General features: G+C 46.4%; 2 protein-coding genes across 2 annotated transcripts; both read left to right on the forward strand.

The window, feature by feature from the left end:
• Positions 1-741: 741 nt before the first annotated feature.
• Positions 742-1,911, forward strand: LOC308296829 (26S proteasome regulatory subunit 10B-like; the record flags this gene model as incomplete). Its single annotated transcript, XM_080740159.1, has 1 exon — positions 742-1,911. The coding sequence occupies one exon, from the start codon at positions 742-744 to the stop codon at positions 1,909-1,911; it is 1,170 nt and encodes a 389-aa protein (XP_080596285.1).
• Positions 1,912-9,544: 7,633 nt separating this feature from the next.
• On the forward strand, positions 9,545-13,172 carry LOC308297143 (glyceraldehyde-3-phosphate dehydrogenase 2-like; the record flags this gene model as incomplete). The annotated part of the gene is made up of 2 exons (XM_080740560.1): positions 9,545-9,922; positions 12,438-13,172. The coding sequence occupies 2 exons, from the start codon at positions 9,545-9,547 to the stop codon at positions 13,170-13,172; spliced, it is 1,113 nt and encodes a 370-aa protein (XP_080596686.1).
• Between the last annotated feature and the right edge of the window lie 24 nt (positions 13,173-13,196).

A 13,196-nucleotide genomic window follows, 5' to 3' on the forward strand; every position in this document is an offset into this window, starting at 1 on the left:
CATGTAGGCTACTCTGCCTCCCACCTGGATTGAAAACCCGTTTTTGGGGAGAGGGGTAGCTGAAAGTTGACCACTTGCGATACGCTTCCTTGCGCTAGCGGCTAGTTCTAATAGTAATTAAATATCATTCCGCAGGCCGAAGATAATTCATTCACCGGCCTGATTTGGCCCCCGGGCCTTGAGTTTGACATATGTGCTTTAATACGTTGTTGGCTGCGCATGTCACCCCAACATTTCACTGTACCTACTTGTATATGTGAGTGACAAATAAAACCTCTTTGAATCTTGAAACAGACACACACACACACACACACACACACACACACACACACACACACACACACACACACACACAGGGACTGCCCATAAGTCTGACATCTCATTACTCTACATGTATGTCAGTGGTTCTCAAAGTGGATTCCAGGGACTTTGTGGGTTCCTTTATGGGAGTCTAAATTGACGTCTGTAACTCTTTGACACCATTTGTATGCTGTCAGAGTTAAGGGGAGACCTTGAAATGTAAAAGTTTGAGAAACACTGCTCTATGTGCGCACACTGCTTAGGGTTAGGGATAAGGTTAGTAATGGAGCGAGTCGGACCAACGCAGCGTCGGAGTAATGCGCTGTCGGCACACAGACACACACACTTCCTGTCTACCACACCATATTTGGGCTAAGTCTGTGTTACATCATACTCAAGACAAAGGCCTATATTAATCGAAAGGAGATTCAGCGTGGCATCATGGAGGACAGCAAGGAGAAGGCATTGTTAGATTATAGGAAGAAGTTGCTTGAACACATTGAGATCGATGGACATTTAAAGGAACTGTGGGAGCAACTTAGAGAGCAAACTAAGAAGTTCGAGAAGTCCGAAAATGACCTCAAAGCTCTGCAAAGCGTTGCACAGATTATAGGAGAGGTGCTCAAACAGCTGACTGAGGAGAAGATCATTGTCAAGGCTACGAACGGGCCTCGGTACGTGGTCGGATGTCGCAGACAACTGGATAAGTCCCAGCTCAAGCCGGGCACCAGAGTGGCACTGGACATGACCACCCTGACCATAATGAGGTACCTGCCCAGAGAGGTGGACCCCCTGGTCTACAACATGTCTCACGAGGACCCCGGCAGCGTCTCGTACTCCGAGATCGGAGGCTTGTCCGACCAGATCCGCGAGCTGAGAGAGGTGATCGAACTGCCTCTGACCAACCCCGAGCTGTTCCAGAGAGTGGGAATCGTTCCGCCAAAAGGCTGTCTGCTCTACGGACCGCCGGGCACCGGGAAGACCCTTCTGGCCAGAGCCGTGGCCAGTCAACTGGACTGCAATTTCCTCAAGGTGGTGTCCAGCTCCATCGTGGACAAGTACATCGGCGAGAGTGCGCGGCTGATCAGAGAGATGTTCCACTACGCCCGAGACCATCAGCCCTGCATCATCTTCATGGACGAAATCGATGCCATTGGCGGCCGCCGATTCTCGGAGGGAACCTCGGCGGACAGAGAGATCCAGAGGACCCTGATGGAGCTGTTGAACCAGATGGACGGCTTTGACACCCTGCACAGAGTCAAGATGATCATGGCCACCAACAGACCCGACACCCTGGATCCTGCCCTGTTGCGGCCCGGCAGGCTGGACCGTAAGATCCACATTGAGCTGCCCAACGAGCAGGCTCGCCTGGACATCATCAAAATTCACTCGGGTCCGATCACCAAACGCGGAGAGATCGATTATGAAGCCATCGTGAAGCTGTCCGACGGATTCAACGGCGCCGATCTAAGGAACGTGTGCACAGAGGGAGGGTTGTTCGCCATCCGTTCGGACCGCGAATACGTCACTCAGGAGGACTTCATGAAAGCTGTGCGCAAGGTGGCCGATTCCAAGAAACTGGAGTCGAAGTTGGACTACAAGCCTTTATAATGTTTCTCTAACATTTTGTGTTTTTCCTTTAACTCTTCTAGTGCCTATCCTGAACTAATTCGGGACCGGGCGCCGCAATCTGATGTGCCTATCCCGAACTAGTTCGGCTCTGGCACTCTTTTTTTACCGCAACAGTGGGCTGTGGGCTGCGGTTTGTATCTGTGACTCTAAAGGCTGTATTATGCTCTTTCTTGAGAGAGCCCAGTTATGTTCCTATGTTACTATTCTTCATTATTATAACTTTATTTTTGTATTACTTTTCTAATCTAATTGGCACACTCTAGCTCTGACATATTTTCGACTATAAACTTTGTTGGGACAAAATGTTTTCGGAAATAGAATATATGTTTTAAAATAATCAATCCTACAACAGCCACAGCATCGCGCCAAGTTTTTTTGCATGGAACGTCTTGTGTCAGACGAAAGAGAGACCGAGCCCATACCGTTTCTCCAAGAACATTACCTTCATTTTGGTCTAGTTTTATTAGTGGTACTGACCTCTTGAGAGGCCAGTTATTTTATTGTCACAGTTGATTCTTTGTTGTTATTTATTTGACTCCTCAAAAGATCTTTTATATTTTAAATGTTTTTTCTAGGCTCTAATGTCATTTCTGCCTTGTCCAGAAACATGATTTTCTCATTAAATTGTCATGGGTCATGTGACAATGATAGTAAAAAATCAACCCTCGGTTCGAAGTGAAGCGGTGAATTCTTATTCTATGTGTTCAGTTCTAGAGCTATGAAATCTGTGTTCTAGATCTATACGTTCTATGTGCTTTAGTTTTATATTTTTAGATTCTATGTGTTCTGAATGATTTTGTCTGGAGAGCCAAATTGTCACGTGAAGCTTGACCAATCCTCAATTCTTCATTCTGGACTGGACATGCACGGGACATGCACGGGACAGACAAAGCTTCTTCATTCTGGACTGGACATGCACGGGACAGACAATACCTTGGAAGCGGTTTTCACCGCTTCAAAAACAGGGTTTTGATACCATGCTGTATGTGCCTGCCATTTCTTTCCTTTCCTACAATCATCATCATCTGTTTTTACATCCAGAGGACAGGCTTCAGACACGCCTCCTGCAGGAGACTTGGTTCAGATGTGTGAACCCATTTGATTTGGTGCTGGGACCTGTTGTGACCGCATTGCTGACGCCGACCCCGAGCAGGGTTTGATCCCACAACCTTCCCCATGAAAGGTGTATGCTCAAACCTCCAATAAACTGCATAATATATTATGGATATTATGGACGTCCAATCATCCCCAAATTGTTACTGCATGTTGAGAGCCTCTATAGAGCGCACCTCGCAGACCACTTTCACTTCTGCGCCCTTACATGACATAACACGAAAAGCTGCACCGTCTGTCTTGCAAGCTCTATTTCCGCAGCTTCCTTGTGTCCTGAGTCAGATGCACTATTGACACAGCCCTGGAAGGAGACGAAGATCTCTGCTCAGAGGAGCACACTTTTCCTGTTAAAGGAGAATTCCGTGGTAAATAGCCTTTTTACCTTTTTTCTTGTTATTTAATCTCCAAAATACTGGTCCAGGTGTTTTTCTTTTATCCAAAAACGCATTCTTGTCAATTTCGGCTGAGCAGCGGCAGGCTTGTACAGCTCACAACGGCAGCATTCGGCCATATAGTAGAGGAGCCTATCAATTTCCGTAATTTTGGAATGTTAATTTTTGGAGACATGTATATCTTGATTCTTGGGGTTCTCAGAATGCCAAAAAAACATGTCTCCAATTTTTCTTTTGGGGTTTAGCATGTGTAATTAGCATAATTAGCCAATTCATTGCCCAAAACAGGAAATGGCAATAACTTTGCTTCTAGGTAACTTATAAAGGTGATCTAAGAGTCTAAGTCCATGTTTGTGAGGTCCAGAAATTCATCTGTTACCATTGTGAAGTCATACAACCTTTCCTAATTATCATAATTAGCATACATTATTCAAAAACGGGTGAAAATAAGTAAATTGCTGCATTTTTTAAGTTTTAGTCAACTTTGAAAGCTTCTCACAAACTCTAAGATGTATGTTTACAAGTCATCAATTATCATCATCCTAAAAATAAATCATGTAACCCTTTGTCTGTGTAATAATTATGTAATAATCACACCCAAACGAGAAATAGCTATATTTCTTTGCTTTAAGTTAATTAATAACGATAATCTTACAGACAGTGTAAGTCTGTTTGCATGTCTAGAAAATATTCTCTTTCCATAACTAGGATATCTAACCTTTCATTATTAGCGTAATTTGCATATATATTGTTACGACCCTGCAAGAGATTGGGCCGTAACTCGCCATGCCAAGCGAGCTGCTTGCCTTGTCTGCTGAGTGGGGGGCTGGGGTTCGCTTCCCGGTTTGGGAGCGAACTGCCTCACTCAGTCTGCAAAACGTTACAATATATATAGGCCTATATATATATCCCTCATATAAAATAAAGAACAATATGAGAAATGGTCACAGATTGATTGTTTGTTCTAATATTTACAGAAAGTCTTGTAAACACATTTAAATAGAAGGGTCTCCATCTTTGTTGTCATCATCATCAATCCCCAACAGATGTGCCTTGCTTACATTACAACACACCTATTCATCTGCCCCACACATGCATATCTGAGAGCAGTTACACGTTTGAGATCGACAAGAACAATGTGACATGCAATGGGATTTCAGTTGGGTAATGGTGGCTGGAGCTGGGGGATCATGTGTTGTGACTAGCACCACTTGATTTCCCTCAGCCTCCCATCCATATTCAATTGCTGGTGGTATCTGTGGGTTATGTACGTGGTCCTGACTCCTCATACCATACCATTGCCTGGTAATGGGCACGGGCAATGGCTTGATGTAATGCTCCTTGTGTAGGTTGCAGCTTCTCTGCTTCTAATTGTTTCTTTGTGAATAACCTCCACCTGAGCTCACCAACATCCACAAGATTTGTACCGGGATTGTATTTGTAGCTGGCAAACAAATGCTTCAATCTTTTTTTCTGTGTCAGAACTGAGCTTGTTTGCAGTACCTAGAGTAGCAAATGCAGATACCACCTCCACAGGACACGGGTGTAGGGCTTGCCAACAGGTTAACTTTCCCTTGCCAGCAAAATGGCCTGGCTGGTCAGCTCCAGAAATGGCATGTAACCCTGGTAAGGCTGAAGTCCTTGTTTTACCCAGTGCACTACTGGCTCCAGTGAGATGATACGATTTTTGTTCCCCACATCGGTGATGAAATAGGTGTCCTTGTACAGCTGATGGTAACCCACACACAGCAGGCTGTGCAGGATTATCCTTGTGTCAGCCTCTTCCTGTGAGCTGTGGAGATGTTTTACATTGATAGAGTTTGAGTGGACATGTTGCCTTGACGTGATTATGAAAATGTTGGGTTTCCCCTGGAAGTGTTGGAGGGCTTTCTTAGCCAGATAGACAGTCAGCTCATCTTTGGTGTGGATACCTGACAGTTTTTCTGACACCTTCCCTATTAGTGTGTTGTCTTCCACATGATAAGTGGTAGGGGGCTTGCCACCCTGGCATCGCTTACATGTGGCCTCCCTCAGTGAAGATGCAATGTCATGGCGGTCAAATACTACATGGGTCTCACTATGTTCTTTGGTCTTCCTGTCCAGTGTGGCTATGAAGTGGTCAGCCCACTGGGAACATCTCTTGATCCATGATGGCTTTCCCAATTTGCATTTGCTACTCTAGGTACTACAAAAAAGCTCAGTTCTGACACAGAAAACAAGATTGAAGCATTTGTTTGCCAGCTGTACGAGCCCGGTACAAATCTTGTGGATGTTGGCGAGCTCAGGTGGAGGTTATTCACAAAGAAACAATTAGAAGCCGAGAAGCTGCAACCTACACAAGGAGCATTAGCCATTGCCCGTGCCCATTACCAGGCAATGGTATGGTATGAGGAGTCAGGACCACGTACATAACCCACAGATACCACTAGCAACTGAATATGGATGGAGATCAACTGGTGCTAGTCACAACACATGATCCCCCAGCTCCAGCCACCATTACCCAACTGATCAAATGTGGCTGCAAAAAATCCCAGTGCATGTCACATTGTCCTTGTCGATCTCAACATTTTAACTGCTCTGAGATGTGCATGTGTGGGGCAGATGAATAGGTGTGTTGTAATGTAAGTGTAGTGATACGCAGAAGCGGGGATTGAACCCAGGACTTCCACTCGCCAGTCCAACGCACAACCAGTCGTGCTAATAGGGCTGAGCCCGATTAGCAGGGCTGTTGTCGCTGGTTCATGGCTGGGTGCTACATTCACCCCCCTGGTCTTTTGGAGCGCGCCCTCGCGCTTCACACATCACGCCGCGGACCACCGCACACGACGTGGCACTAGTCCCTCACACGAGGACATCACGCTCCTCACCCTGCTCACAGCGCCAGATGTAGTGATACGCAGAAGCGGGGATTGAACCCAGGACTTCCACTCGCCAGTCCAACGAACAACCAGTCGTGCTAATAGGGCTGAGCCCGATTAGCAGGGCTGTTGTCGCTGGTTCATGGCTGGGTGCTACATTCACCCCCCTGGTCTTTTGGAGCGCGCCCTCGCGCTTCACACATCACGCCGCGGACCACCGCACACGACGTGGCACTAGTCCCTCACGCGAGGACATCACGCTCCTCACCCTGCTCACAGCGCCAGATGTAGTGATACGCAGAAGCGGGGATTGAACCCAGGACTTCCACTCGCCAGTCCAACGCACAACCAGTCGTGCTAATAGGGCTGAGCCCGATTAGCAGGGCTGTTGTCGCTGGTTCATGGCTGGGTGCTATAGCAAGGCACATCTGTTGGGGATTGATGATGACAACGACGAAGATGGAGACCCTTCTATTTAAATGTGTTTACAGAACCTTCTGAGAATAAACAATCAGATAATTCTGTGACCATTTCTCGTATTGTTCTTTATTTTATATCACTTCACTGCCCACGGCCGAGTCCCTCACGTCCCTCACACAAAGGCATGCTCCACGGGCCCGCCCGTCTGACACTAATGTAATGTTTTGCAGACTGAGTGAGGCGGTTCGCTCCCAAACCGGGAAGCGAACCCCAGCCCCCCACTCAGCAGACAAGGCAAGCAGCTCGCTTGGCATGGCGAGTTACGGCCCAATCTCTTGCAGGGTTGTAACAATATATATGCAAATTAAGCTAATAAGGAAAGGTTAGATATTCTAGTTATGGAAAGAGAATATTTTCTAGACATGCAAACAGACTTACACTGTCTGTAAGATTATCGTTATTAATTAACTTAAAGCAAAGAAATATAGCTATTTCTCGTTTGGGTGTGATTATTACATAATTATTACACAGACAAAGGGTTGCATGATTTATTTTTAGGATGATGATAATTGATGACTTGTAAACATACATCTTAGAGTTCGTGAGAAGCTTTCAAAGTTGACTAAAACTAAAGAAATGCAGCAATTTGCTTATTTTCGCCTAGTTTTTGCATCATTTATGCTAATTAAGCTAACTAGGAAAGGTTGTATGACTTCACAATGGTAACAGATGAATTTCTGGACCTCACAAACATGGACTTAGACTCTTAAATCACCTTTATAAGTTACCTAGAAGCAAAGTTATTGCCATTTACTGTTTTTGGCAATTAATTGGCTAATTATGCTAATTACACAAGCTAAACCCAAAAAGAAAAATTGGAGACATGTTTTTTTGACATTCTGAGAACCCCAAGAATCAAGATATACATGTCTCCAAAAATTAACATTCCAAAATTACGACCAACAGAATCTGCTCGATTGGCTCCCCCACTAATAAGCAAATCTGCTTATTTACATCGCTTTAAAATCCACTTTTTCGTCTCATATCGGCCCCTCTATTGTAGTAGCAACATCATTGTACTGCAGTGTTAGTCCAGATAATATCACTATCCGTTTCTCTGAAACGATGCCAATCGGCAACCTCCCTTAAAACCCCTGCAGTCATGGACACACATTAAGGTCATCTGCCCTCTCCTATCCTTGGGAGATGAGGGGGGAGAGAGGAATCCAATTCATTCCCTATGGAAGTCACATGCTTTCATGCCTCTAGCAAGCCTGGCTTAAATCAAACTTGATTTAAGCCAAGAGGCTTGCTATAGTCCGGAAATCCCCACCCATTCACTTCTATGGAGTAGCTAGTCTGTTGGAACGCGGACGTTCTATGCCCCAGAAGGGCGGGGATACACTACCCATCAAAACTCACCGCGGTGGAAAACGAGTGATAAATAATAACTATAATATAATATAATTATAATTATAATGGATAAGCCTAAACAAACAACCTGTTCACATGAACAATACTGATGTAAAATAAGATATCTGAACTGCTACATATATTTTATATACAATTAAAATGTCGTGAACCACAGTTACAGGGGGGCTGACCCAGGCTTTTTCTCCTTGAAATGCTCAGCGCATACTCCCTCTTTTCCCTCATCTTCCGTGTTTGGGAACGATGATGTTGCGGGGCTCCTCTGCGTCGCTTTGCGTCATAGAGTTACTGTATGTCTTGCATGTGTAATGGTGTCACCCAGCCAGATGTATGATAATTATTGCATTTGTACGATAATTTGACCCTCTGTACGATGTACGATCAATAATTCCCCAAATTCCCAAATGTACGATAATTTCGCCATATCACAAAAAAGAGCGGGAATTTACTAAATTCTGTGACTTGCAGAGAATGTTAGAGAGGCAGTGGCTGAAATTTCTAAAAGTGTCTTTTGGTGAAAATAGCAGACCTCCAAGCTCACAACGCGTCGTGTGATGGAGGTCGGCCATTTTCGGTGATTGAAAACCACACTGAACTATAAGTGAATACTGGAGATGTGGCATAACGGCATGGATTTCTACACAGAGAGGGCAATTATTTCAACATAAGATGCTGCATTCAAGTTCAGGAGAGTTTGGATAAGGCAATTCTCTTGAATGCTGCCTCCAGGTATGGCATGGAAAGAGGGCATTTGCATTTCTTTCACCATAGTAAAAATCGAACCTCGGTTCGAAGTGAAGCGGTGAATTTTTATTCTACATGTGTGTTCTAGATCTATACATTCTGTTCTAGATCTATACTTTCTATGTGCTTTAGTTCCAGTTCTGAATGAATGAATGATTTTGTCTGGAGAGCCAAATTGTCATGTGAAGCTTGACCAATCCTCAATTCTTCATTCTGGACTGGACATGCACGGGACATGTACGGGACAGACAAAGCTATACCTTGGAAGCGGTTTTCACAGCTTCAAAAGCTGCATTCCTGGTCTGGAGAGGGCACTTTTTACAGACAGATAAAAGGGCATGGACTCAAGCCCCCTTTGAGCACGTGCCTGGGAGAGTTTCACTTATACCTCTCGGTTCTGGGGTTTGAGTTGAGCAGCAATCTCGTGTGAAACAAAACTTTCTGGAAGTCTATATTTGGGCAACGGTTTGTGCTACATCTGTGTTATGTCATGCCCAAGGCATACACTTACATAACGTCAATCAGCAGGATAAAAGGGAGGTACTAGGTGTCGGCCGCAAATAACTTGTATTGAAGCGTTCGCAGAACCATAAATCACTCTACGTCAGAGTTCTCAACTCGTTGAGACGTCGAGGACCACCCACCAAGTTGACGATGGAGTCAACAGAAGGCCCACCAGAACTCAAAGTTGAAGGCCCACCAGAACTCAAAGTTGGAATCAATGGCTTTGGTCGTTTTGGTCGTCTGGTTTTGAGGGCTTGCATCAAAAAAGGTGTCAAAGTAGTGGCCATCAATCACCCATTCATCGACATACAGTACATGGTCTACATGTTCAAGTATGACTCCACCCATAGACCTTTCCCTGGCAGGGTCCTCCACAAGGGAGACAAGCTCCTTATCAACGACCTTACCATCTCAGTGTTCCAGTGTCGGAAGCCGTCAGATATCCCGTGGTACGAGGCTGGAGCAAATTTCATCGTCGAGGCCTCCGGAGACTACCTCAGCATCGAGAGGGCCTCTGCTCACCTCAAGGCCGGAGCTAGGCGCGTGGTAGTCACCTCCCCCTCCCCCGACGCCCCCATGTTTGTTATGGGAGTTAACGACGACAAATACGACCCCTCCAAACATACGGTCGTCAGCACTTCCTCCTGCACCACCAACTGCCTGGCTCCCCTGGCTAAAGTCATCCACGAGAGCTTTGGCATCGAGGAGGCCCTGATGACCACCATACACGCGTACACGGGCACCCAGAAGGCGGTGGATGGTGCCAGTGGAAAGTCGTGGCGTGACGGACGAGGTGCCCTTCAGAACATCATCCCTTCTACCACTGGAGCCGCCAAGGCTATAGGGAAAGTCATTCCTGAGCTCAAAGATAAGCTGACAGGCATGGCGTTCCGGGTTCCCATTGCTAATGTGTCCGTCGTGGACCTGACGTGCCGCCTGTCTAAACCCGCCACCATGGATGAGATCAAGAAGGCGGTGAAGAGCGCTGCACACGGTCGTTTGCATGGTATAATTGGATACACCGACGACCAGGTGGTGTCCTCTGACTTCCTTGGTAACACCCACTCCGCCATTTTTGATGCTGCTGCTAGCATGGCCCTGAATGACAACTTTGTGAAACTTGTTGCCTGGTACGACAATGAGCTTGGCTACACTAGCCGCGTGGCGGACCTGGTCATATACATGTACAGAAAGGAGTTTCCGAAAAAGAAAAAAAAAGCAGCCGACCAAACAAAGCCTGCTGCCGGCCAAGCGAAGCCAGTTGACCAGACGAAGCCAGCCGACGAAGAAACAAAACCGACAGAACAAACAATACCAGCCGAAGACGAAACAAAACCAGCTGACGAAACAAAACCAGCTGAGGAAACAGCACCTGCCGACGAAACAGCACCAGCCGACGAAACAGCACCAGCCGACGAAACAGCACCAGCCGACGAAACAGCACCAGCCGACGAAACAAAACCAGCCGACGAAACAACGCCAGCCGAGGCCTAATAATGGCATTACCTGGGTAAAAATGATGCTGATTGTTATCAGTACATGGAGAAACGTGGAGCGTCCGCCTTTGTGACTTTGATCGCCCACCACGACGCCGATCGCTCACCGATACTTGCCAGCTCACCCTGCCGAGAAGCAATGGTCCTTCAGAACCATTGTATGGTTCCCATCACACGCACAGTGTGATGGGAAATGCTGCACATTATCGCTTACCGAACCTCTGTCTCCTGCCACCGGAAGCTGCTGTTTCCACCGCTGATAGATGCAGACGTGGATGGTGGTTTTCTCGATGTGACCCGACCACTTCCTGCAAGGTTCTGTTGCAATAGCAACCAAAGTCTTGCATGGGGCTTCCCCTTGTCTAGAGCCCAGACTGGACCAGGTGGCCAGGAAGTTCTTTTAAATGTCCAGTTCCCATTAGTTCCCCAGCAGATGTCACTATTTCACCTTCCGCTGGCTGCAGATCCATTTACACTCCATTCAAGTTAATGAGGCTGGACCTTTACTCTTGCTTTTATTAACCTTTAGTAAACATTCTTCATAGATACATGTATTCAATCGTTAGTTTAAAGTATTTTTTCAATTATCATGATATGCGTTTAGTAAATTATGGTCACATTTTAATTTTTAAATGAATGAATAAAGTAGGGTAGGGTATGCGGCTAGGGCTTATACTGGTTCTACCGAGTGAAGGCCATAGGGAGGGTGGACTTGAATTTGCCCAAAGAGTGGCTTCAAAACTGGTTGTTAGAGACAGAAGGGTCACATGACGGTTCCCTTATTTTTTAGGTCATGGTTTAATTGTTACAATTGTGCCATGTATGATTTTAGAGTAGGACAGGTAACAGGTATAGCTTTTAGCCAGGGCTGCATGCAGGGGCAAGTTTATGAATCACGCACATAAACTATTTGTAGTATTATTAGTAATTGTGGTGTAACGTTATGCGTCCTCTTTGTTTATTTCCGTGGCATAATTTGTGCGTAAATCCATATTTGGGCAACGGTTTGTGCTACGGTCTGTGTTACGCCATGGCCAAGGCGTATTCCTAGATAGCGATAACCAGCAGGATAAAAAGGGAGGTACCGGGGGTCTGACAAAGATAACTTGCTCAGAGGTTTATTTAAAAAGGTTAGTCACTTTACATCAGATATTATCCTTGTATATATAGGTCAAGGCCCAACCACCGAGTTGAGAATGGCAACAGCAGGCACCCCCGAACTCGTCGTTGGAATCAATGGCTATGGTCGTATTGGTCGCCTGGTTTTGAGGGCTTGCCTCAAAAAAGGTATCAAAGTTGCGGCCATCAATCACCCATTCATCGACATACAGTACATGGTCTACATGTTGAAGTATGACTCAATCCATGGACGTTTCAAGGGAAAGGTCTACCACAAGGGTAAAAAGCTCTTCATCAACGACCTCACCATCTCTGTGTATCAGTGTAAGAAACCGTCGGAGATCCCCTGGCACGAGGCTGGAGCGAGGTTCATTGTCGAGGCTTCAGGAGACCTCCTCACTATGGAGAAGGCCTCTATTCACCTCCAGAACGGAGCTAAGCGCGTTATAATCACTGCCCCCTCCGTCGACGCCCCCATGTTTATTATGGGAGTGAACGAAACCAAATACGACTCCTCCAGTATGAGAATCGTCAGCTCTTCCTCCTGCACCACCAACTGCCTGGCTCCCCTGGCCAAGGTCATCAATGACACCTTTGGCATCGAAGAGGCCCTGATGACCACCATACATGCCTACACAGGCACCCAGAAGACAGTGGATGGTGTCAGCAACAAGGCGTGGCGTGACGGACGAGGTGCCCTTCAGAACATCATCCCTTCTACCACTGGAGCCGCCAATGCTATAGGGAAGGTCATCCCTGAACTCAAAGATAAGTTGACGGGCATATCGCTGCGGGTTCCCGTGGCTGACGTGTCCGTCGTGGACCTGACGTGCCGTCTGTCTCGTCCCGCCCCCTACGAAGATATCAAGGAGGCAGTGAAGAACGCCGCACAAGGTCCTATCATGCATGGTATAATGGGATACACCGAGGACCTTGTGGTGTCATCTGACTTCCTCGGCAACACCCACTCCGCCATCTTTGACGCAGCTGCTGGCATGGCCCTCAGTGACACGTTCGTCAAACTTATTTGCTGGTACGACAACGAGTATGGCTACACCCAACGTGTGGTGGACCTGATGGTCTTCATGCACAAAAAGGAGGGGGTGAAGGAAAAAATTAAAAAACCTAAACCAGCCGACGAAACAAAACCAGCCGAGGCCTAGTAACAGTGTGTCTCCCATGCAGAT

Source organism: Nannobrachium achirus (genome assembly GCF_963921795.1).
Source record: "Nannobrachium achirus genome assembly, chromosome: 13".
In the NCBI taxonomy this organism is placed as follows: domain Eukaryota; kingdom Metazoa; phylum Chordata; class Actinopteri; order Myctophiformes; family Myctophidae; genus Nannobrachium; species Nannobrachium achirus.